The sequence below is a fragment of the Heteronotia binoei genome, chromosome 18, assembly GCF_032191835.1.
Source record: "Heteronotia binoei isolate CCM8104 ecotype False Entrance Well chromosome 18, APGP_CSIRO_Hbin_v1, whole genome shotgun sequence".
NCBI classification, from domain to species: domain Eukaryota; kingdom Metazoa; phylum Chordata; class Lepidosauria; order Squamata; family Gekkonidae; genus Heteronotia; species Heteronotia binoei.
In genome coordinates this window covers 36,242,021-36,266,309 of record NC_083240.1, presented here as the reverse complement: position 1 = coordinate 36,266,309, position 24,289 = coordinate 36,242,021, and the positions used below count along the sequence as shown (strand labels likewise).

General features: G+C 49.5%; 1 protein-coding gene across 4 annotated transcripts in view; it reads left to right on the top strand.

Moving 5' to 3' along the window:
• Positions 1-24,289, top strand: part of SSH2 (slingshot protein phosphatase 2) — a 182,669-nt gene that overhangs the window by 144,402 nt on the left and 13,978 nt on the right. For 2 of the 4 annotated variants that reach the window (XM_060259128.1, XM_060259125.1), the window contains 8 exons: positions 374-439; positions 1,426-1,491; positions 3,978-4,172; positions 7,406-7,499; positions 7,844-7,972; positions 11,143-11,189; positions 12,364-12,510; positions 14,110-14,310. In XM_060259128.1, the coding sequence (XP_060115111.1) occupies positions 374-439; positions 1,426-1,491; positions 3,978-4,172; positions 7,406-7,499; positions 7,844-7,972; positions 11,143-11,189; positions 12,364-12,510; positions 14,110-14,310 (945 nt within the window). Of the gene's footprint in view, positions 1-370; positions 440-1,425; positions 1,492-3,977; positions 4,173-7,405; positions 7,500-7,843; positions 7,973-11,142; positions 11,190-12,363; positions 12,511-14,109; positions 14,311-24,289 lie in introns of all 4 variants that reach the window. The other 2 variants (XM_060259127.1, XM_060259124.1) reach the window with 1 other exon arrangement.

Sequence of the window (24,289 nt, the reverse complement as noted above, 5' to 3'; positions counted from 1 at the left end):
GCATCTGGGGAACCCAGGGCCAAATGGGGCTTTCCAGAGGCAAGGAGCAGAGCCAGATGTGGCTATGGAGTGTGCTGGCAGTCCACTCGGGGGCAGAGTACCTGGCCTACCACCAACTTCTTGCTTCCCGGTAGAAAATAAGTGAGTAATCAGAAATGAACATTTTTTGGAGACATGGGTGGTGTTGAAAGCCAGTTAGGTTGGGGGACTGAGAAACCTGCCCCGGCAACATCCCCCTGTCCTGTAGGCGAAGAGCTGGGAATATGCAAGAGGTCAGATTGGTGGTCACACCTCTGTGACCTTTACTGCAGATGACTAAAACCCTCCTCTTCATTGTTTCTCTTCCCACTTTGCTTTTTCCTGTTTGCAGCAGCATGTGCACCATGGGGCTGGTCCTGCCGCTCTGGAGCGACGCCCTCATTCATCTGGATGGTGACGGGTAAGGGCCGCTTTGTGATCCAATAGATGCTTCTGAGCCTCTGTCCTCCTCCCTGATGCCCCCCCCCCACAAACTCCTTCCACCAAGCCCAGTCGTTCTGCCGGTAGTTGCCGCTGGAAACAGTGCCGTTCAGTTGGCACTGAGCTTTGAACCCTGGGGAGAAGATGACCTTGTCTTCTTCTTCCTACATGCTTGCGGGAAATCAGAGCACTCTAGAGCAGGAGTGGCTAGACTTGCTTAAGATAAGAGCCACACAGAATAAATGTCAGATGTTTGAGAGCCGTAAGACATGAATGTCAGATGTTTGAGAGCCATAAGACAGGAAGGAAGGAAGGAAGGAAGGAAGGAAGGAAGGAAGGAAGGAAGGAAGGAAGGGAGGGAGGGAAAGGAGATGGGGAGTGGGATAGAGGGGAGGTGGAAAGAAAGCAATTTCAAATGCATTCTCTAAGCCGTTGGCTTGCAGAAGTGATTTAAAGAGAGAAATGCCTTCTCCAAGCTGGCCAATGGGGAAGTGGGGGGGGGGTTCAAGAGTCACATAATATGTGTGAAAGAGCCACATGTGGCTCTTGAGCTGCTGTTTGTCCACCCATGCTCTAGAGCCATGTCTCTGTGACAGTCCTCGAGAACCAATTCAGAAGGGGGTTGCCACAGTGGCCACAAAGCCAAGCCTGGGGCTGGATTCCACCTCTCCTCTTCCAGTGTGGGAATGCCACCTGATTGCCAGTCAACCCTCTTGCCTGTGAACACACACACACAGAGGTGAAACTGCCTTATAACGAAACAAACCTTTGATCCATCGCAGTCAGTATTGTCAGCTCAGACCAGCAGCGGCTCTCCAGGGTCTCAGGCAGAGGCCTTTCACATCCCTTGTTGCCTCAGTGCTGGGAATTGAACCTGAGACCTTCTGCATGCCAAGCAGATGCTCTACCGCTGAGCCACAGCCCCTCTGTCCCATCTTTACAGTTCTCTTTTCCTCTTCTTTCAAGGGGCTTCAGCGTCTCTACGGACAACAGGGTGCACATCTTCAAGCCGGTTTCGGTGCAAGCCATGTGGTAAGAAGACCTTTCACAGGCCATTGCCAAGAATCACATCCTTTAGTCTCGGGCTACAGCCAGCAGATGCCTCTGGGGAGGTCCTCCCAAGCAAGGCAGGATGAGCTACTCTCAGAAGGGCCAAGAGCAGATGGCCCCCCTGGCCAGGGTCTCACTGTGTGTCTCAGGCCCTGTGAAGAACAAACTCCTTGAGTCTCATATTCTTGGCTGCCTGGGTAGATTTCTTTTCCTTGTAGGGCAGTCCTTGTTCCTGGGGTTTTTTGCTAGTCCATTTGGTGACTCGCAATTCCTTTGCACTGCAGAATTATGTTACCACTAGGTTGGAAACGTGGTGGGGGTGGGGGTGAGGTAGATGGGGTTATTTTAGCCTGGCCTCCTTAGGTCACTGTGCAAGTTAAGAGTCTCGAAATAGGAGCAGTTTCATGCCTCCTCTTATTAGAAAGCGTCTCAAAAGCATTTTGCAGAAGCCAGCTTCTTGGACAGATTTGAACCCCGCCGAGCGGCGAGCTTGGGCATGATGGCTTCTGAGAGTGGAATGTGGACAACTGCATGCAGTCGTGTCCCTGGAGCGGTTCAGGAGGCTGCTGCAGCTAGAGAGCCCTATTTTAAGTGGTGACATAGTGCATCAGCTTCCAGACTGTACCCAAAGAGCTACCGGCATCCGTCAGCAGCTCACCAGGGGGGTTTCCAGTGAGAAAAGTGGGTACGGTGGATGAGGGTTCCTGAAAAGTGTGCACTACAGTGTGCGTTTGGATAGTGGGGGTGGGGGGAAACACCCCGTAGAGTTGATTGACTGGCAGGAACACCGGGTGCAGACACAAGGAAGTGCAGTGCGTCCAAATGAACCCTTTATAACTTTAGTTTCCGAAGGGGAGCTATGTCGGTCTGTAGGAGAACAGACAGATTCCAGTCCAGTAGCGTCTCAGAGATCAACAAAATTGTTGGGGTCTAAGCTTTCGAAAGTCGAAGTTCCTTTTGTCACACTGAGCATAAATGACAAAATGGGGCTTTGACTCGTGAAAGCTTAGACCCCGAACTCTTGTTGCTACAGTACTCGAATCTAGCATCTTTACAGCTTTGAATCACCATAAATACTGAATACAAACACATATGCTTTATCATATAGAACAGGGGTGTCAAACATGTGGCTCGGGGGGGAATCAGGCCTCCAGAGGGCTCCTATAAGGCCCCCAAGCAACTGGCTGTTGTCTGCTTCCTCTCCCCTCTCTCTTGCTTCCTTCTGCATCACAGCTTGCTTTGACAGGCTTACTCAGTCGCACAGGAGCAAAGTCTCTATTTTCTCCATTGGTTGAGGCTCCTCCCTTGGGGAGGAGGTAGAGCTTGCTTTGACAGGCCTCTCAATCGCACAGTAGAGCTACTTAGCCAAGCTTCTCTTTATTCTGTTGGCGGAGGCTCCCTCCCTCTTGGTCCCCCTGGGGTAGAAAGGAAAGAGCCAGAGCTTCCTTTGCCCAGTTCCCTGGATCTCATGGGAGAGATGCAAAGAAAGCACCTTTAAGCAACGAGTGCTAATGTTTTAAATGTGTTTTAAGTTTTAAAAAATCTTTAATTGTGTTTGTGTCTTTTATAAAGTTTATATCTCTGCTACCTAATCTTAAACAGGAACACACATGGCCCAGCCTGACATAGCCCGGCCTGAAAAGGTCTCCTTAATGTCAGATCCAGCCCTCATAACAAATGAGTTTGACACCCTTGATATAGAACATCTGAGAGCTTATTTTTACATACAGTTACTCACATTCCACTTCAACATGAGCCCCCCCCCCCCACCGTTGCCTGGAGGATATTAAGTCAATATTCTAACTCTGTAGGTTGCATCAGCTGTTCCAACAGTGTCTGTGATCTTCCGTTGTAGCATCATTCAGTTATCTAGTCACCTGAAACCTGGGTCTTGCTGCTGTTGTAATAAACTTTCCGAGTTGCTTCACCGTACTGAAAAAACAACAACACGGTTACGTTAAGTGCCTCCATTTGGAAGCTGTATTTATTCAAAGTTGTAAAAGTTTCGTGTGGACGCCCTGTACTTTTTCCTATAGTACGTATTAAGCTTATGGAACTCCAGGCCACTGGGTGCAAGGCTTAGATGGCTTTTGAAAACAAACCTGTTGGAACAGATGATGTCCATCTCCTTCTGAGAAGCAAATACCGAGAACAAACAGCTGGGGAGGGCTGTTGCCTTCCTGCCTTCCTTGTGACTTTCCAGAGGCATCTGACCAGCTGCCCCTGGAAGCAGAACGCCAGACTGGATGTACCTTTGGCATGTACCAGAAGGTCTGCTCGTCCTGAGTCATGCCCCTGCTGCCTTTAAGCCCTGTTGCATTCACTCGGATGTGCACATGTCTTTCGAAATCGTGCTTCTTGTGATTCATTTTGGAGAGTCGTCTGCCCTTGTGCTACAGTACCCTGTGCCCTTCTGTTGCACTCCAGGGACTGAGCAGCTGCTGACCGTGTCTCCCCTCCTTCCTCAGGTCCGCCCTTCAAAGCCTTCACAAAGCCTGCGAAGTGGCCCGGATCAATAACTACTACCCCGGGAGCCTTTTCCTCACCTGGGTCAGTTACTATGAGAGCCACATCAACTCGGATCAGTCCTCGGTCAACGAGTGGAATGCCATGCAAGATGTCCAGTCCCACCGGCCGGACTCCCCCGCCCTCTTCACAGATGTGTAAGTAGATCCAGGATTGCTGATGGATGGCCAGCCTGTCTGTGCCCTGGAAAACCTTGACCGAGCACTACGGGCCGTGGCTGAGTGGCTCAGACTGAGTGGGCTGAAGCTAAATCCTACGAAGACAGAGGTCCTTTGCTTGGGTCGCCGTGGCCCGGGGAGAGGGATCCCCCTGCCGGCTTTTGATGGTGCGCCGCTGATGGCGGCGGACAGGGTCAAGAGCTTGGGGGTGCTATTGGAGCCTTCCTTAAAGATGGAGGCTCAGATAGCAGCTGCTGCCAAGTCCGCATTTTTTCATCTTAGACGGGCAAAGCAGCTGGCCCCCTTTCTGGAGCGCGACGACCTAGCAACAGTGATCCATGCTACGGTCACCTCAAGGTTGGACTACTGCAATGCCCTCTACATGGGGCTGCCCTTGTCTCGGACCCGGAAACTGCAGCTGGTGCAGAATGCCGCGGCCCGGCTGTTATTGGGTCTTCCAAAGTGGGGACACATCCAGCCGGGTCTTCGGACTCTGCACTGGCTTCCAGTGATATACCGGGTCCGGTACAAGGTGCTGGTTATTACCTTTAAAGCCCTATATGGCCTGGGACCTGCCTACCTGAAGGACCGTCTCTCCCCACATGTTCCCCAGAGAGCACTGAGGTCAGGAACACAAAATCTCCTCACAATCCCTGGGCCAAAAGAAGCTCGTCTGAAAGCCACCAGGGAAAGGGCTTTCTCCGTTATGGCCCCCGTATGGTGGAATCAGCTGCCGGAAGAGGTGAGGGCCTTGCGGGACTTGACGCAATTCCGCAAGGCCTGTAAGACGACCCTCTTCCGGCTAGCCTATACCTAGCCTATCCTTTAGCAAGGATAACAACATGTTGTAACTGGCCAGCCATCTGTTTACAGGAAACTGAATTACTCTGTTTTTTAAGGTTTTAATTGTTTAAATATTTAATTGTTTTATACTCGAACTGGTTAAATTTTATGTTTGATTAAATGTTGGAAGCCGCCCTGAGCCATTCGTGGGAAGGGCGGGATATATAAATCCCGAATAAATAAATTGTGCCAGCTTCTGTTGCTGCGTTGGCGCTTTGGTTGCCGCAAGTTCTGGCCTTGCTTTGGCCCAAATGCGAGGTCTGTCTCTGGTTAGCGCGGCATTCAGGGGTGGAATTCTAGCAGGAGCTCCTTTGCGTATTAGGCCACACACCCCTGATGTAGCCAATCCTCCCAAGAGTTTACAAGGCTCTTTTTTATAAGCTCTTGGGAGATTGGCTGCATCAGGGGTGTGTGGCCTAATAGGCAAAGGGGTTCCTGCTAGAATTCCGTTCATGCACTGGCTCTTGATTTGTGTTCAGTGACACCTTTGAAACCAACAAAGCTTCCCGCCCCCCAACAAGGTATCAACAAAGCTTTTTTGTAGTGAGTTAGGGTTAGGATCTGAAGCAGCAGACAAAGTTTGAATCCAATGGCATCTTTAATACCAGCCAAGGCCATTCCAGCAGCTGCAAGTGGAGGAGTGGAGAATCAAACTCGATTCTCCCAGATAAGAGTACACGCACTTAACCACTACACCAAACAGGCTCTTACTGGTGGAGGGCAGCTTCTCCTTTGCATCCTGGAGGTGCCAGGCTGGCACTTAGGATACCACTCATGTGGTCCAATCCAGCCAGGCAGTGTTTATGTTCTCACCGACTAGAAGCCTGGCAACCGCAACATAGAACTTCTGGACACCAGACGCTGTTGCTTTCATGTTCCGCTTGTACACTTCCCCTCTGGCTGGCTGTCGGACCCCTACTCCTATCCTATCATGGCAGTTTTCACCAAGAGTGTGTGAGACACGAACTCTCTCAGCTGCCGTGAGACGTGCCCTCCTTGCTGATTAGGCTCAGTTATTTTCTACAGCCTGTGATAAGGCCAGAGGCGACTGGGACACACCCACGGCTTTTTGCCCTGTTCAGCTTTCCATATAAGGAGGCGCAGAGTCAGTTACCTTTCCAAGGAAGGTAATAGGAGGCGGGGCAGAGGCGCTGGGAGGGATTGGCTGGGGTGGCAAAGGCTCTCGTGCACTCTGGCCAATCCTGTGCAGGGACGAGCAAGCACGGGGTCAATTATCTCCCTGCAAACTCTGGGCATTCTGCAGTCTGGCTAGCCTTTGGGATTCCCTGCTGATCTGATTCCATAAATGGCAGGTTAGAAGCTCAGAAATAGCCTGGGGGCAATGGATTTCCCCCTTTAGGGTCTCTGCTGAGGGAGGACAAAGCTGTCCTCTCCCCTTGGATGGCCGGACGCAGGTGAAAAGCATAACCCAGAGTCTCCAAACTAGCAGGGCCTGTGAAATCCCCTGCATTTGTTCCCTAGGTGCTCTTGCCTCTTTCCGCTCCCCTTACCCTGTTGTGTCCACACATGTGTACACACAGAGAGCTGGAACAGTCAGGCCTCTCAAATGTACAGCAGAACCAGGGGTGGCCAAACTTGCTTAACATAAGAGCCACATAGAATAAATGTCAGATGTTTGAGAGCCCCAAGAAAGGAACACCAGATGTTTGAGAGTGGAAGGACGGAGGGAGGGAGGGAGGTAGAGGTAGAAAGAAAGCAACTTTAACTTTAAATGCATTTTCTAAACCACCGGCTGTCTTGGTTTGGAGAAGTGATTTGAAGAAAGAAATGCCTTCCCAAGCCTGCCGACAGGATAGTGGGGGCTTCAAGAGCCACACAATATATGTAAAAGAGCCACATGTGGCTCCTGAGCAACAGTTTGGCCACCCTTGTTCTAGACTGTACCACATCCGTCTGGGAAGAAGTGGCATTCCATGCTTGAATTCTCCGGTACGAAAGAGAGCTTCCCTGCACACAGAAAACTAGCATGTGGCAGAAGCAGGGATATTTTTTCTTTGAGCTAGGATGTTGTTCTTCCACTTCAGGGGAATATTCACACATGCATTCCTCCCCCCTTACCTAAAGCCTGAAGTGGTACACCCCAGATAAAACACTACCATTTGCACTGAAATGTCTAAACTTAGTTCATGTGTGACTCTAATCTCCTATCAGTCTGCGAGAGGCTCATGTACATCAAAGGTGCTGGTTTAAAGAAAAAAATCCCAGAAATAATCGTAGGCCAGGCGGGCTGAAGCAGTTTCCCAGTGTGGAGTGGGTTTGGAGGCAGAGGATCTTTAGAGCTAAGAGGTCTGCCTGCATGAAAAAGCTGACTTGAAGAACTGTTCTCCACTTCCTCTTCTTTCCCTCAGCCCAACAGAGCGAGAACGTACGGAGCGCTTGATAAAGACCAAACTGAGGGAGATTATGATGCAGAAAGACTTGGAAAACATCACGTCCAAGGAGGTGAGTCCAGGCCGGCTGCTGGCCTCTTGTTCAGCACTATTGGGCATGCTGCAGACAGGCAGGGGCATAACGCACCACCCGACATTGTTTTCAGCACTGGCACCTAAACAGTTGTGTTGCTTCTTCCTGGCTTCCAAGCAGTGCACCGATCAGCAATTCAGAGCCTTCTAGAGCTAACTTCTAGGCATAAAGATCTCCTCCCCTTTTAGCAGGGGTGGAATTCTAGCAGGAGCTCCTTTGCATATTAGGCCACCCACAGCAGGTAGAGAGACCCAGTGAAGAAGGAGAGCATCCAGGTGGTCCAGCCGGCAGTCTCAAAGCAGCTTCTCTCCCTCCCTCTGCAGATCCGGACAGAACTGGAGATGCAGATGGCGTGCAATCTCCGGGAGTTCAAGGAGTTCATCGACAACGAGATGATCGTCATCCTCGGCCAGATGGACAGTCCCACACAGATCTTTGACCACGTCTTTCTGGTGAGCGACACTTGAGGCTTCCTCCGCTGCTGCTGTTTTCATTTCACTGAACTTTCTCCCCAAAGAGTTAAATGAAACTCAAAAGCTCTTGCGCTTCTGTGCGATCCCTTGTCGGTCGGTTCATCTCCACCGATTGCCTCCTGCTTCCTTTGGCCACCTTGTTCAGAATTCCTTGCTTCACCTCGCACCTTCATCCCCAACAGCCATACTTAGCACATTCTGTTCCTAGGCCCCGGGTGGAGGATTTGTCCTCCCATCCCATTCAAACTGACCTTTATCGTCCCGCACAAAAGCTGTACTTTTTGATTAGCGTTCTGTTGCTGCCGTCTCCCTCCTGAGCAGCTGGAATATTCGTGAGCACTCCATAATATCATAGCCACTTAGCCAGTGGTGGTAAATGAATTTTTAGCCCAGCTTGCTTCTTCCTGGCTTCCAAGCTTGCTTATATGCCTACACATTTATTTTTTAAAAAAAAAATGGCAGCAAAAATTATGAAATTAAATGGCTTCTTGAACCAAAATCTGTTAACGAGCCCCCCATTATTCTTGCCACCGTAAGTACTTGGCTAGCCCAAAGTGGGGCCATTTGCAGAAATTTCCGTGCAGGTTCTTATGTTGACGGCAGAACGTTCTGCCACTGAGAGAGGAAGAGAGGGAGGGCTTGTGTGTTGTAAGGATTCCTAGGGAAGCAGTGGGTATCTGTGGCCTGTCCAAAGAGGTGCCTGACTCACATCCTGTCCTTCCCAGCATCATCCAAACAGCAAGGCTGGTCAACGACTAGTCTGGCAGGTACTTTTTTCACCTTTACACAACAAGGTCTCCCAGTGGTGTGCTTTCCTTTGCCCAGAGAGGAAACAGCGAGGCAGTTGTTCATCCACAGGCAGAGGCTAAAGGGGACAGAACGGAGCTTTACCTAGCAAGGCCCCAGCTGAGAATGAAGCCTGCCCTTGTGTATTTTTTAATTTTATTTTTATATTCAGTTTATGAATCTCCTGTTCCCTACGATGTAAGGGTTAAGGCTAGGGGTGACCAAACTTGCATAACGTAAGAGCCACATAGAATAAATGTCAGATGTTTGAGAGCCGGGAGGGAGGAAAGAAGGAAAATAGATGGAGGAGGGAGGAGAAAGAGGTGGAAAGAAAGCAACTTTAACTTTAAATGCATTTTCCAAGCCGCTGGCTAGCTTGGCTTGAGGAAGTGATTTAAAGAGAGAAATGCCTTCTTCAAGCCAGCCAAAAGGGTGGTGGAGCTTCAAGAGCCACACAACGTGTGTGAAAGAGCCACATGTGGCTCTCGAGCCACAGTTTGGCCACCCCTGCTCTAGGCAATTTACAACCAATAAATGGAGTATGGCTCATGACAGGCCATTTTCTAGAGGAAGACAGCATGGAAAGGGACCCCTTGGTCTATTCAGGTTCACTTGAGCTATGAGGACTGAAGATGACACTCTAAATGTTGGCAGAGGGGAGAGGTGAAGGACACCAGAGCTGGAAGCAGCCAAGGGCCATCGTGTGTCCCTTCCTGCCTTCCTGTAGTCAGCCCTCCAAAAGGCATCTGTTCACACAACTCCTGAGCACTGCTGGGTTTGGGGCTGTGCTGGGACGCCTGAAGCATTCTGTCTCTCTGAGGAGGGGGCAACAGGAACAAAAGACATGGGAATCTAGAACAAGCCCAGGAGGAGGGGCTCATCTAAGCTGGGCAGGTGGCATGCTGCTGAAAGCATCACAGATCTGCAAGGCCTGCTTGGAAACCGTGAGCGCTGACAAAAGAGCCTGAGGTGGGTCTTCCTCCTCCTCCTCTCCGACAGTGTAAACCTCCAGCTCACCCAGTGCCAGGGCACGTCTGGCTGATGACTCAGCAACTCTGCTAGGTTTTTTCCCAGCCCCGGAGGCACGCCCTGTGGTTGAGTGCAGGGAGCCAGCTTACCTTAAAATCCTGCCTCTTGGCACTGTGAAAGACGCCGACTTATGCTTTTACACATGCATCCCTCCCTCCACAACTCCTCTCATAGCCAGATTGTATTTATGCAATTTCTAGATCGGTTTTCCGCTTATAACCACCCAAGATATACGCAACGGCGGCCCAGAACTCGGCCTCAAGTACTGCTGGCACCAGAATAGTTTTGATTGGTGTCCTGGGATTGCTGGCGAGAGTAGGCAGCGGGTGGCATTCCCCTCCCTGTGTGAGCCGTTTGGCTGCTTGCTTCCCCTTGCCTCCTTTGTTCCAAATGGCAGCCGGAGGCAAGGTGACCTGGGACCTTTCCTTGAAGCACTGACTGCCATGGGAAGGAAAGGCTGGGGGAGAAATAGAGCCCTGCAGGTGCCAAGAACAGGCTTCCTCTGCTTTTGACCTCCTCCCTTTTGATTTATTTTTATTTTAATTAATTGCACAAAAACAAGCAGCGAAAAAGGCAAAGGCACGTATACTGGATGGAGAAAGCAGTTCCACAATAATATAACATTATTACATTAACTTAAGAAATAACTCTTTTATCCTTTTCCAATAACAGAACCCCAATTCCTCTGATTTCAGGATCCTTAATTGGCACTGTTCCTGTCCTTAGTCATTATTTGCATTTCATTAACCAATCATAAAATAAAGACCAATTTTTATCCTCATGCTTTGATTTCAACATATTAGACAGAGTATCCCTCTCCGCTGTGTCCGTTCTTTTAACAACAAATTCATCAGTTGTTGGCAATTCCCTTTTTTCCCCAATACTGTGCAAGCAAAAGACTCGCAGCAATAACTACATGTATTATCAAATGTTTCATAACGTTTTTCTGTTTTACAAGAAAATAAGTTCAATTTAAAAAAAAAAAGCTCCGGCTTGAAGGGAATGGATGTTTTGTAACATTTTTGAAGCCTCTCATGTACTTTTATCCAGTACCCTTTTACTCTTTTGCAAGACCACCGTACATGAAAATAAGGCTTCCTCTGCTTTTGTTGACCCTGCTCAGATCTCCCTCTCCTTCTAAACTCCTGTCATCACAGAAATGTTGCCCCAAAGCCACAAAATGGCATATTTATCTCTCTTCCCCCCCCCCCCCAGCTTCCTACCAGGTGCATTGAATTCTGCACCTAGCACTTAGTAATTGGTGGGGGAGAGATATTAAACTTGAACACACAGCCCTTCTCTTGGTTGACGTCTTTCTTATTCCTTCCACGCAGGGGTCAGAGTGGAACGCCTCCAATCTGGAAGACCTGCAGAACCGAGGGTAAGCCTGGATTATAGAATTTAGCTGAGGCCTCGCAAAAGGGTGTCCATTTGCCATCTTCCCCATGACCAAAGTGGAGACAGTATCGCCAACAGGCAGATGCTGCCCTTTTAGAGTGCACCTAGGCCCTTTTAGAGTGCACCTGCCAGTCCCACTTCTTAAAGGCACTCAGGAAAAAAAGATGTGTGTTCTTTCTCCCCTGAACTGTTTGCCAAGTCACAGTAATGGAGAGCGGGAACTACCTGGCAGACTGGAAAAGTAGAGTCCAAACCGAGGTCCTGTGCATTGTCAGGAGAGCTTTTTTGTAGCAAGAACTCCTTTGCGTATTAGACCACACCCCCTTGATGTAGCCAAGCCTCCTGAAGCTAACAGCAGACCCTGTAAGAAGAGTCCTGTAAGCTCTTGGAGGATTGGCTACATCAGGGGTGTGTGGCCTAATATACAAAGGACTTCCTGCTACAAAAAAAGCCCTAGACAGGAGACTTTCATTGCTTCTGAGGGGACTCAGGCCCCCAGAGTGAACAAGGTCAACCTTGACCCCCTTCCTCCCCACCTTTAAAACCAGACAGCAGCAAGTCAGTAGCTCTGGAATGCATACATTGCATGAGCAGATCCAAGCAAAGTCTGTCCAGTCCTGTATTCTGTTCTCGACAGCAACCAACTGTACTTCTTTCTGTATTACAAAGATGGGAAATGAAAAGCAGCGGTGTCCTGTCCTCTCCTCTCCTCTCCCCACCCCAATCCTTGTCTGTCGCCAGTGCCTCATACCTTGCCTCCGCACCTGCAAGTTCCATTTAGGTATGGCGGCTGGTGAGCGTTTTGAAACCGAATTTAGCACAGCTGTAGAATTCCTGCTTGGCCCCGCATTGATGTTCATGGGGAGAGAATCACTCTTTTTACTGCCTGGATTGTATGCCTCAAAGGGTTTGTATCTGTCGATAACTCAGTCTCTAAGGAAAGCACATGAGGCTCCCTTGGGGTACTGTTGTTTCCCCCGCTCTTTGGGGGTTGCAGTGGGATTAAGAAACCAACACATGTTCCTTAGCTCAAATCAGGCCCATCGGGGTTCCTCCTCCCCACCTGGGCAGCCCCTTTCCAGCATCTCTCTCTCTCTCTGCTCCTCCCCTCCACCACCTCCTTCTCAGTGTTATCTTTTCCTCTTGTTTCCACACAGGGTGCGGTACATTTTGAACGTCACTCGAGAGATTGATAATTTCTTCCCAGGGATTTTCGAATACCATAACATCCGTGTTTACGACGAAGAGGCTACAGATCTGTTAGCTTACTGGAACGACACATACAAATTCATCTCCAAAGCAAAGTACGTCTGTTAAAAAGGAAACACACTCGCATGCAACGGCTAACCAGGTTTCCTGGCTTTTTTAAAAAAAAAACAGGTTTTACTTGTCTTTCTTACAGAATCCAGGTTAAACGGGGAAGCCGTTTAGCCGTAGCCATGGTTAACCGAGCTGTTTAAATATAGTTAAGGCTGGAGGCAAGGAGTCAAGTGAATGGGGTCTGCTTGCCCATTCCATATGTCAGGGGTGGCCAACGGTTGCTCCCCAGATTTTTTTTTTTTTGCCTACAACTCCCATCAGCCCCAGCCAGCATGGCCAATGGCTGGGGCTGATGGGAATTGTAGGCAAAAAAACATCTGGAGAGCTACCGTTGGCCACCCCTGACATATGTTTTCTCCATGCTTAAGAGGAGTTTCTATTATGTGTTGAGCAAACGAAGCAAAGGAATCATGCTGGAGACGGGAGTTTTTGCAGAAGCAGCACACACACACATATTGGCCACTGTGTGACACAGAGTGTTGGATTGGATGGGCCATTGGCCTGATCCAACATGGCTTCTCTTATGTTCTTATGTTCAGCAGTTCAGAAAACTGCCGCTCCAGGGGCAGGAGTCTTTGAAGCAGATATGTGGTGACTTGGGAATGGGCCAATGGCGTTCCAATCCTGCCATCATACAAACACCCCCCCCACCTGAGCCATCTTCTGAGATGCAGCGGTGATAATGACCCTCTGCGACTGTACCCAGGACGGTGGGTTCAGCTCGATCTCGTCGTCATCCTTACTTGCTAAAGTGGTTCAAGTAGGTTTAGATGTGGTTGCTTCTTTCAGGCTGAACTCTTGGGATTGTGAGTTCAGATCCTACCTTTCTCATGCCGCAAGGGGCGATAGGCACAGCCTATCTTATGGAATTTTCTTACATCTCCCATAGAAGGGAGAAAGTTAAAAATGAGCTGACATAAACGCTCTGCTGTGCCTATGTGGGATGAATGAGATAGAGGATAATCACCATATTCGTCTAAATTGTACATTCTATGATGATCTCTGTGCTTTTTTTTTTAAAGCCCTTTTTGCAACCTTTGGAGGGTCTGGGGACCGTAAAATCCTTTCACTATTAGCCTCAAACAAGAGTGAAACTATTGAATCTGTAGCAAAATTCTTTGACCATACTTCCAGGAAGAGATGGTCTTTTTGACCACGGACTCTGTTGTTATCCATATGGTGTTGTCTTGTCTTGTTATGCCAATAACAATATGGAGAACCAGTTTGGTGTGGAGAGCCATTTTGGTGTAGTGGTTAAGTGCGCGGACTCTTATCTGGGAGAACCGGGTTTGATTCCCCACTCCTCCACTTGCACCTGCTAGCATGGTCTTGGGTCAGCCATAGCTCTGGCAGAGGTTGTCCTTGAAAGGGCAGATGCTATGAGAGCTCTCTCCAGCCCCACCCACCTCACAGGGTGTCTGTTGTGGGGGAGGAAGGTAAAGGAGATTGTGAGCCACTCTGAGACACTTCGGAGTGGAGGGCGGGGTATAAATCCAATATCTTCTTCTTCAATAAAGGGTGTGTGTGATTGTGTGAGTGCGCGGCTTGACGTTCCGTTCTTTAACGGCCACGTTGTCTTGCAGGAAGAATGGCTCCAAGTGCCTGGTTCACTGCAAGATGGGAGTCAGCCGGTCAGCCTCCACAGTGATCGCCTACGCCATGAAGGAGTATGGCTGGAACCTGGATCGGGCCTACGATTACGTGAAGGAGCGGCGCACAGTCACCAAGCCCAACCCCAGCTTCATGCGGCAGCTAGAGGAGTACCAGGGGATCCTTTTGGCCAGGTGCGTTTGTGCTGACCTAGGGCTCTGTGCCAGCGGGTGCTGCGTGGACTTGCACACATGGCAGAAATGCGTCTCCCTTTAGCTCAGCTGCATCCACACTGCAGCAATTCTCCATGCTGATTTAATTGCTGCTGCAAATACAGAGGGATGAACAGAGAGTCCACGTCAAACAGTCGAACTGTGGATTTCTGCCCTTCTCCAGCTGTCTTGTGGCTTCCCCTCCTCATTCCTTCCAGGCAGTAGGGACAAAAAACTGCCTGTGCCTTTCCCCTTATATCTCCATAATAAAAAGGGCTAGAAACTTGCATTTTTAAAAAAGATAGCTGACAATTCAGGGGTACCTGTGGATCATGGGAGTAGATTGTTACAATGTCATTGCACAGCGCTAAAATGATTGCTGATTTTTAAAAGATGGCATTTAGATAGCATGCAAATGCCCTTGGACTGCATTCTTTCAATAAAAGATCATAGCAAAGCAGGGGAAACCTGGAAAGAGGAGGATTACAGATAATTAACTTGTGTGGATGCTAAAAAAATAACCTTCAAACATGGAGGTGCTGTTTAATGAGAGCTAATTCTGTTGATAGATCCCCTACAAAGCAATGCGCTTGTTAAAAAAATTAAGTTCATGGTCATGGCCCCGTTTTAGGATGTATTCTTAAAGTGAATCCTGTGTTCGGTGGGGAAGCTTCAGTTTGAACTTCCTGTCAGCTGACCACACTCTGGATCATATGAACCTATGAAGCTGCCTTCTGAATCAGACCCTCAGCCCATCAAAGTCAGTATTGTCTACTCAGACTGGCAGCAGCTCTCCAGGTTCTTAAGCTGAGGTTTTTCATGCCTACTTGCCTGGACCTTTTCTAGTTGAAGATGCCGGGGATTGAACCTGGGACCTCCTTACCAAGCAGATGCTCTAGCACTGAGCCACCATCCCTCCCCTAAACTCGCATGACCGCATGACTCTGTCCTCTACTGAATTGGATCATATGAACATATGAAGGTGCCTTATACTGAATCAGACCCCCCTCGGTCCATCAAAGTCAGTATTGTCTATTCAGACTGCCAGCGGCTCTCCAGGGTCTCAAGCTGAGGTTTTTCACGCCTACTTGCTTGGACCCTTTTTAGTTGGAGATGCCAAGGATTGACCCTGGGACCTTCTGCTTACTAAGTAGATGCTCTGCCACTGAGCCACCGTCCCTCCCCTTCTTTCTCATGTATTGAAGTGGGAAAGTAGGAAAATCATTACTCTTGTCACTATCATTATCATCACTCTCTCTAGCTTGGTGCAGGGAGGGACCCAGATTACATGCGCATGCAGCATAAATGGCACATTAAGCCCAGGAAAGGAAGCGTGGTTTAGCTCAGTTCAGAGTTGCAGGAGGTTTCAGGGTGACATTCTTTTGCGTGTTGTTGGGGAATAGGCGCAAAGAGCCAATTCATTGATTCTTTACTATCTTTTCACATGTTCTCAGGGCTGGGTACAAGGCTTCAAAGCAGTGCATAATCAAAAAGAAAACCTCAGCCAAGGCCAATCACGTTTGCGTGAGTGTGTGTGTGTATACGTATTCAGCTTTCAAATATCTTCTTAGTAAAAGAGTCAGAGTTGCAATGAAGGCTGAACAATATAACAGCTTACCAAATAAGAACATAAGTGAGGACACCGTGTGCTACGATACAAAGAAAAAGAGCACAATTTTAGCTACATGCAATCAGTAAAACTTCAATACTGAAAAGTGTTACTGAGAATAAAAATATGCAAACATGATAAGCATTAAAACTTATCTACTAAAGGCACCAGATTGGAAATGTAGTCCCATCTTGACAAAATCCCAAATAGTCCATTACTGTTAAGATAAGCGGCAAAAATCCTTAAAAAGCACACCCACCAAGACTGGAAAGGAAAACGTATGCGATTTGCACATGTTAGTTCCCGGCGAGTAGTAGATTGAGTAGCAGCAGATCAGAGCACTTCATGCCATGGACACTTAACTTATCGAACACCCTGCTACAGGATATAGGCGACGGCCACTAACTTGGTCAGCTTCAGAACAGGGTTAGATAAATTCATGGAGGCGAAGAGGATCTGCCCTCAGGAGGGCTCCATGATTAGAGGCAGTAGCCTTGTGAACATTAGTGCAGGGAGGCAAAAAGGAGGCAGTTTTGGTCTGTCTGCCCCTTCTGTGGGCCTTCCAGGACATCTGCTTGGCCACAGTGGGAAACAGGATGTTGAATTAGACCAGGGATGGCCAAACTGTGGCTCTTTCACACATACTATGTGGCTCTCGAAGCCCCCAATGGCCAAACTGGTGGCTTGGAGAATGCATTTAAAGTTGCTTTCTTTCCACCTCTTCCTCCCAATTTACCTTGGAGAAGGCATTCTCTCTTTAAATCACTTATCTTACCAAGCCAGCCAGTGGCTTGGAGGGTGCATTTAAAGTTAAAGTTGCTTTCTTTCTACCTCCCCCTCCTCTATTTACCTTGCAGAAGGCATTTCTCTCTTTAGATCACTTATCCTACCAAGCCAGACAGTGGGTTAGAGAATGCATTTAAAGTTAAAGTTGCTGTCTTTCTACCTCTCCTTCCTTCCTTCTCTCGCAAATCTGACATTTATTCTATGTGGTTCTTACGTTGAGTGAGTTTGGCCACCCCTGACTTAGATGAATCACATGGCTGATCTAGTACAGTTCTTCTTATGTGAACGCTGCAATTGAATCTCAGTTCTTTCTCCAAAGAATTTTTAAGTTCCTAGTCCTTATAGCTACATAATCACTAAGAGCCTATGAAACAGCTACCAAAAAAAGGCATTCTGAGGATGCAGAGCTGATGTTTAGTTTTGCAAAATGCAGTGGTGCCCCTTTGTGTGTGGCACTTACTGACTGTGCAACTTCTCAGCTTGGCTAAGATGAAGGAGCCAGGTCTGGAGAGTGGCTCTCTTTTCCCACAGTTCCTTTCTTGCGCAAAACTGCTCCCGCTGGGGTTGTTTTGTAACGGGAGATCCCCATCATCTGATTGGGAAAAGATGTCTCAACATTTGCTTGTGTGTTTCTTTCCCCCGCCTGCCTTCGGCCCATTTTGCAAAGACACACATTGACAATGTCCCCATGTAACCTCCCCGAGAGGAAAGAGAGGCTTCATGTTCTGCCAGAGACTTCTGAGCCCAGAACCCTGGTCAGGCTGCGCGTGGCTCCCCAGTGGCTCGATCTCAGGCCTCGAAAAGCGTGCATTTTTGGAGTGACGGCAAAGGAAGCGTGGAAAGGAATGGAAGAGGCGACCTGGTCTGACCTTTCCACTTCCCGAAGCCACTGGATTTAAGCCCAATATCCAAGCAACCCAGGTCTTGGAGGGAAAGTATATTTAGCACTTTTCGAGCATTTGGAATGCTTCATATACGGTAATGGTCTTTTCAAGGTAGACTGCTGGTCTTCCTTCATTATATCCACAAAGGGTTGAGACCACAAGCGGCCAGGAGAAAAGGGCATGTGTGTGAATTTGTCTTCCTCTCCAAAGAACTAATTCTCATGGAATCTGCCCCAGGAGTGCAGTGTTGACTCTTTTAAACAGATGCAGATTTCTTAATGGACTCTCTTAAGTTTTAATCTTCTTTTCCATTTTGGTTTGTTTTAATTCTTGTTCCCCGCACTGAGACTTTTGGATCGCCAGGCTGGCATAACTATTCCCCCCCCCCCCAGCCAAAGACAAACAGTGGCCGATCTTTGGCTTCACTTTCCTTTCAGTGTCGGAGGTTCATGGGTGCTAGAGAAGCCGAGTGGCTCAAGACTGTCATCCAGAGTAAATGGACTGTTTCTTTTTGGCCAGTCCCCCGCCTCCAAAGATTGTTGAGATTATGACATTTAAGGTGATATGATCACCATCTCCTAGTACTTGAAGGGCTGTCATATAGAAGATGGTGCGGAATTGTTTTCTGTTGCCCCAGCAGGCCATACCAGAACCAACAGGCTGAAATTGGGGAGGGACAGTGGCTCAGGGGTAGAGCATCTGCTTGGTAAGCAGAAGGTCCCAGGTTCAATCCCCGGCATCCCCAACTAAAAAGGGTCCAGGCAAGTAGGCGTGAAAAACCTCAGCTTGAGACCCTGGAGAGCCGCTGCCAGTCTGAGTAGACAATACTGACTTTGATGGACCCAGGGTCTGATTCAGTACAAGGCAGCTTCATATGTTCAAATTTAAAGAGTTTTTGAATACACAAACTTTCTGGCTGTTAGAGCAGTTCCACAGTGGAACAGGCTTCCTCAGGAGATGGTGGGCTCTCCTTCTTTGGAGGTTTTTAAACAGAGACTAGATGGCCATCAGACATCGATTCTGTGAGCTTGGGCAGATCATGAGAAGCAGGGCAGGAAGGGTTGCATCAGTGCTTAGATCTTTTTCATGGTCTCTGTGCTTCACACTCATGGGATACAGCTCCTGCGCTGATCCCCGAATCGGTACCTAAAAAGCCCGGGATCCTTTCTGACCGCTGCGCTGAGAGGATCTCCTTTCGTGTCCCTGGTCGGTAAAGTAATCTTAGGATTGCCTTTCTTGTTGATATAGCCCTTGTTATTTTCTTAGTGTAGTTAGTTAGTTAGTTATTAGATAGTTAGTGTTGTAAAAAAATTAAAAAAAAAATTGTTGGACTTGCCCTTTGAGGCCCAGTTTTCCCCCATTTTTCCCCTCAGAGACTTTCCTGGGTGGTTTTTTTCCTTGGCATCTATGGAAAGACGTTGAGGGTTTTTTAAGAGGTGCCACTCCTGTGGGAAGAAGATTGCCCCCGCCCGACGGCCATTCCCTCTGTCTCCTTTGTTTGGGCGAGGGACATCGTGTGGATTCTTGCTCGCACTGCCTGAGTTTTTCCAAACAAACACGCAAGAATCGAGCGGCGAGGCTTTCGGCTGCGTTGGTTGAGTTGGCACTTCGTCCTCAAAAGATGGCATCGGGCCCCTCGGTACTGATGGGAGAGGCTGCGGCCCCGATGGTCACATCGGCCGATACATAGCCAATCAGGACCGAGATGCCAGTCGAGCATGGGCGTTCCACAAAGCGACCTTCTGAAGGGTCAGTGGACACCCCAGCTAAGAAGCGTCGGGATGACTCGGGGACCCGATCATCTACACCGAAGAAGGTGAAATCTAAGAAGAAGCAGAAGAAGAGATCGTCCCGCACTCCTTCCCCTTCTCATGACACTTCAACATCGATGTCGACCGCTCCACCGAGGAAGATCTTGGCGTCCCCACATCGTAGCCCTTCGGTGTCGAGAGGCAGTGCTTCGCAGCAGTTGCATCTATTGGCATCGGAGCAAGAGATTGACCTCGTTCAGCGCTCCCATTCTTCGGGGTCAAGGCGTCACAGTGAGAGCAACTCTGTCTCGGAGGTGGAGCCATTGACACCGCTGGATAAGGCAAGAGGTCGGAGAGAGCTGGAACCGACCACCGTAGCTCGCCGCTTTCACCGTGGGAGCAGCGTCAGTGGCTTCCCTACGCCTATCAATACCCACCGTAACAGTGGTACCCCCCTCAGGAGTTTGCAGACTGGGACCAGCAATCTAAGGCATTCCATATGTCGAGGCTTTCCCAGCATTCTAGGCAGCGTCCCTCAGCATCGATGTCCGTCCCACCCGAAAGACGCGGCGTGGTGGTGGAGGAAGTCAAGCCTTGGTCGTTGGTGTCGATCCGGTCACCCGTCAGGGAGTCAACGCCGGTGCTCTCGGAACATTCTTTGAGGAGAGAGTCTTCATCGTCGGACTCCGAGGTCGGTACTGACGATTCGGACAGGGCTTTGGAACCTTCGCCAGTGTCTCATACCACTGAAGATCTTCCCATTTCACCAACGGAGGATCTAAAGTCGTATGGGGACCTGGTGAAGAGGATGGCACTCTCCCTCCCTCTCCCAGTAACACAACCGCAACCCGTTGTAGACAACACCGTATTCGACATCATGCAGCGGGATATGTCTACAGCGGTTGCCCTGCCTGTTACGAAGGTCATCTTACTGGCGGTGAAGGAGCCCTGGGCGAAGCCTGCTTCTACACCTGTGTCATCAAGAAGGTTGGATCACATGTACCGCGTCCAAGAGGCCGGTGCTAAATTTCTCTTCACGCATCCAAAGCCCAATTTAGTGGTCATATCCTCCTAGTCAAAGGCCCGCAAGATGCACTCCTCTCCACCAGACAAGGAGGGAAAGAAGCTGGACAACGTTGGGAGGAAGTTTTACTTTGCTGGGGCGCTGGGAGTAAAGGTATCTAACTATGGCTAGATACAATACGTGCATGGCTAGATACCAATACTCAGTGTGGGAACAACTTACCTCCCCTCTTGTTTTCCCTGAGTGAGGAGAAGAGGTCTGCTGCAAAGAAGTTGCAGAAGGAAGGCTTTGCTGTAGCCAAACAACAACTGGCTGCAGCAAAGCATATGGTGGACGTCTCAGCAAGAACCATCACTTCTGCTGTCTGCCTCCGCTGCCGCTCCTGGCTCAGGTCAACGGCCCTCCAGCAAGACACCAGGGCCTTCATTGAAGATCTGCCCTTCAAGGGCGAAGGCCTCTTCAGCTCGACAACTGACAATGCACTCCAGGAAATGGATAAAAGCATAAAAACTTCCAGGAACCTGGGTGTCCCGGCGTCTTCCAGAGCTACGAAACCAAAACAGTGGAACATACCTTGGTCAAAGAAGCCATATCAAAAGTTCTCCCTGGAACAGCAGTGGAGACCTCGCTCTGCCCAACCTGAGAGTAGGTCCCCATACAGGGGGAACAATAGAAACCGCTACGCTTCTGCACAGGCCACCGGCAAGTCCAAGGGCGCTCGCCCTCAAAAGCAGGGCCTTTGACTTTCTGGTAGCACGTGTCACCGTCCCCACTTCTTCTTTGTCTATCTGCCTCCGCCCATTCCTGTCAGCCTGGGAGTCCATCTCTACGGACAGGTGGGCGCTTTCCATCGTCGCGGAAGGCTACAAAATAGATTTTGCTCAGATTCCGAACCAATCTGTGGTAATCACCACACCCCCTTCCCCACCTCTGCTGGCGGAGGTGAGCAACCTCCTACAGAAACACGCCATAGAACGGGTCCCGGTGGAGGCCAGGACGGGAGGCTTCTACTCTCGTTACTTCCTGGTTCCCAAGCAGGACGGGGGTTTGAGACCATGGACCTTCGGAATCTGAACAAGTTTATTCTGTACCAGAAGTTCAGAATGTCCACTCTGCAAACAATTCTGTCCCTCATCAACCCAGGGGACTGGATGGCAACGCTGGACCTCAAGGATGCCTACTTCCACGTCAGCATCCATCCTGCGTTCAGACGTTTCCTTCGGTTTGCAGTAGGTTCTCAACACTTCCAGTTCAAGGCCCTTCCGTTCGGCCTGTCCACTGCACCTCGGGTGTTCATGAAGATGATGAGCGTTGTGGCTGCCCACCTCCGGCTTCAAGGGATAGTCATCTTTCCATACGTCGACGATTGGCTCCTTGTGGCGGAGTCGAAGGAAAGTTTGTCAAACCATATTGCCACCACTCTTCGTCTTCTTCACACCTTGGGTCTGCAGGTCAGTTTGGAGAAATCACACCTTACTCCATCACAGACAGTTCAGTTCATAGGGGCTTTGCTGGATACAAACCTTCATCGTGCTTTCCTGCCTCAGCAGAGAGCGATGGAAATTATCAACCTTGTCGAACTTCCGCAGAGTCGAAAGTGGGGCACAGCGCAGCAGCTGCAGCGGATGCTGGGGCTGATGGCGGCGACTACAAACGTGCTGATCTTTGCGAAGCTGAGGATGAGAGGCCTACAACTTTGGTTTCTTCGTCAGTTTCGACCGTTAAGGGACTCACCTCGGAAGAGCTTTGTAATTCCACCTGTGACACTTCAAACACTGCAGTGGTGGAAATCAAAGGACAACATTTGTCAGGGAGCTCCCTTCCACCTACCTGTACCAACAGTGGCGATCACAACAGATGCGTCTTTATGTGTGTGGGGGGCCCTTGGCCTTTGAAATTGACTCACTGCCATATAAATTACCTGGAACTGCTGGCAGTTCATTTTGCTCTTCGATCCTTCCGCCCCATGGTGGCGGGGAAGGTTGTTGCTCTGCTTACGGACAATACCACTGCCCTGTGTTACATCAACAGACAGGGAGGGACAGTTTCTCGATGGCTCTGTGCGTTGGCACTGGAACTGTGGTCGGAGTGACTGGACCACGACATCTTTGTGAAGGCTGCCCATCTCCCAGGGGTGCTCAACCTGCAAGCAGACTCTCTCAGCAGGGGTGCGGCTTCCCCGCACGAGTGGGAGATACAGTGGCGCTTCCTTCAACCCGTGTTTCAGCTCTGGGGGTATCCTCAGGTGGACGTCTTTGCCACAGCCGAGAACCGGAAGTGTCCTCTGTTCTGCTCCAGAGGGGGCTCGGATCCAGAGTCGTTGGGAGACGGTCTGCTGTTCCCGTGGGAAGGTCGGTTCCTATATCTGTTCCCACCTCTGCCACTATTGACAAGGGTGGTCAACAAGATCGCAAGAGAGAGACCATGCTGCATCCTGGTGACTCCATGGTGGCCTCGGCAGATCTGGTTCCCGATCTTGCTCCAACTGGCGAGGGGGGTCTTCTACCAGTTTCTGGCGGAACCGGATCTTCTGTCAGCTCAGGACGGTCATGTATTCCATCACAACGTGCCCCACCTGAAGCTGACAGCGTGGTTCATCGACCCTGTGAGTTCTCCAGCAGAGTCCAACACATTTTCCTGAATAGCAGGAAGCTGTCTACCCGTGCTTCTTATGATAGGAAGTGGCAGAAGTTTCTTCAGTTTTTAGTTGATCCTACTGTTTCGCCCCAGAGGGTGTGACTGCCGGTTATTTTTGAGTTTTTGTTATCTCTGTGGATGCTGGAGTTGTTTTTTCCTCCATTAAAGTTTATCTGGCGGCAATATCTGCATTCCATGAACCAGTGGAGGGGCATTCAGTTTTTGCACACCCTCATTCTAAGAGATTTTTGAAGGGTTTGCTTAGTCTTCATCCTCCTTCAAGATCACCCCCACAATTGTGGGATTTGACTCTAGTGTTGGACAGGCTGATTCGGCGTCCTTTTGAGCTGATGGCCACATGCTTGTTACAGCTCCTATCTTGGAAGACTGCTTTTTTGGTAGCCATCACATCAGCACACCGTACAGGGGAGCTCACGGCTATGCGTTGTGACTACCCATATTTAGCTTTTCAGGAGTCTGGAGTGTCCTTAGCTCCTGATATTTCCTTTCTCCCCAAGGTGGTTTCTCAGTTCCACCTTAACTTAGAAGTTTGGTTGCCCACGTTTTATTCTACACCTTCCTCAGATGAGGAACGTAGGTTGCATGCTTTAGATGTTAAGCGTGCCTTATTGTTTTATTTGAGTCGCTCCAAGAGTTTTCATAAGGACCAGCATCTTTTTGTTTCTTATGCTACTCCTAAGTAAGGTTCCAGAATCTCGTCTCAGCAGCTTTCAAAATGGCTCACTGAGACTATTAAACTGTGTTATTTTTTGGCTAAGAAGCCGTTACCTGGGCCTATTTGCGGACACTCTACAATAGCGATGGTGACGTCGGTGGCTTTCCTGAAAGGCGTTTCCCTGACGGACGTTTGCAAGGCTGCCACCTGGTCCTCTCCGCATGCCTTTATGAAGCACTACGCGCTGGACGTGCATGCTCAACAGAGGACTCGTCTGGGAGCTGCGGTGCTGCAAGCTGTTTCTTCTGGTTGACCGTCTTCCTGCCTCCAGGTATGTCTTGCTTGCTAATCTCCCATGAGTGTGAAGCACAGAGACCATGAAGAAGATAGACAGGTTGCTTACCTGTAACTGTAGATCTTCATGTGGTCATCTGTGCATTCACACTGCCCGCCCTCCTTCCCCACTGCTGACGGTTTTCCTCCAGTAGGGGCTTCCAGCAGTCAGGAAGGAACTGGCGGGATCCTCACGCTGGCAAGCATGCGCACTGGGACACCTGCGCATGCCCGTTGGTGCCGAGCGCGTTTTAGGTACCG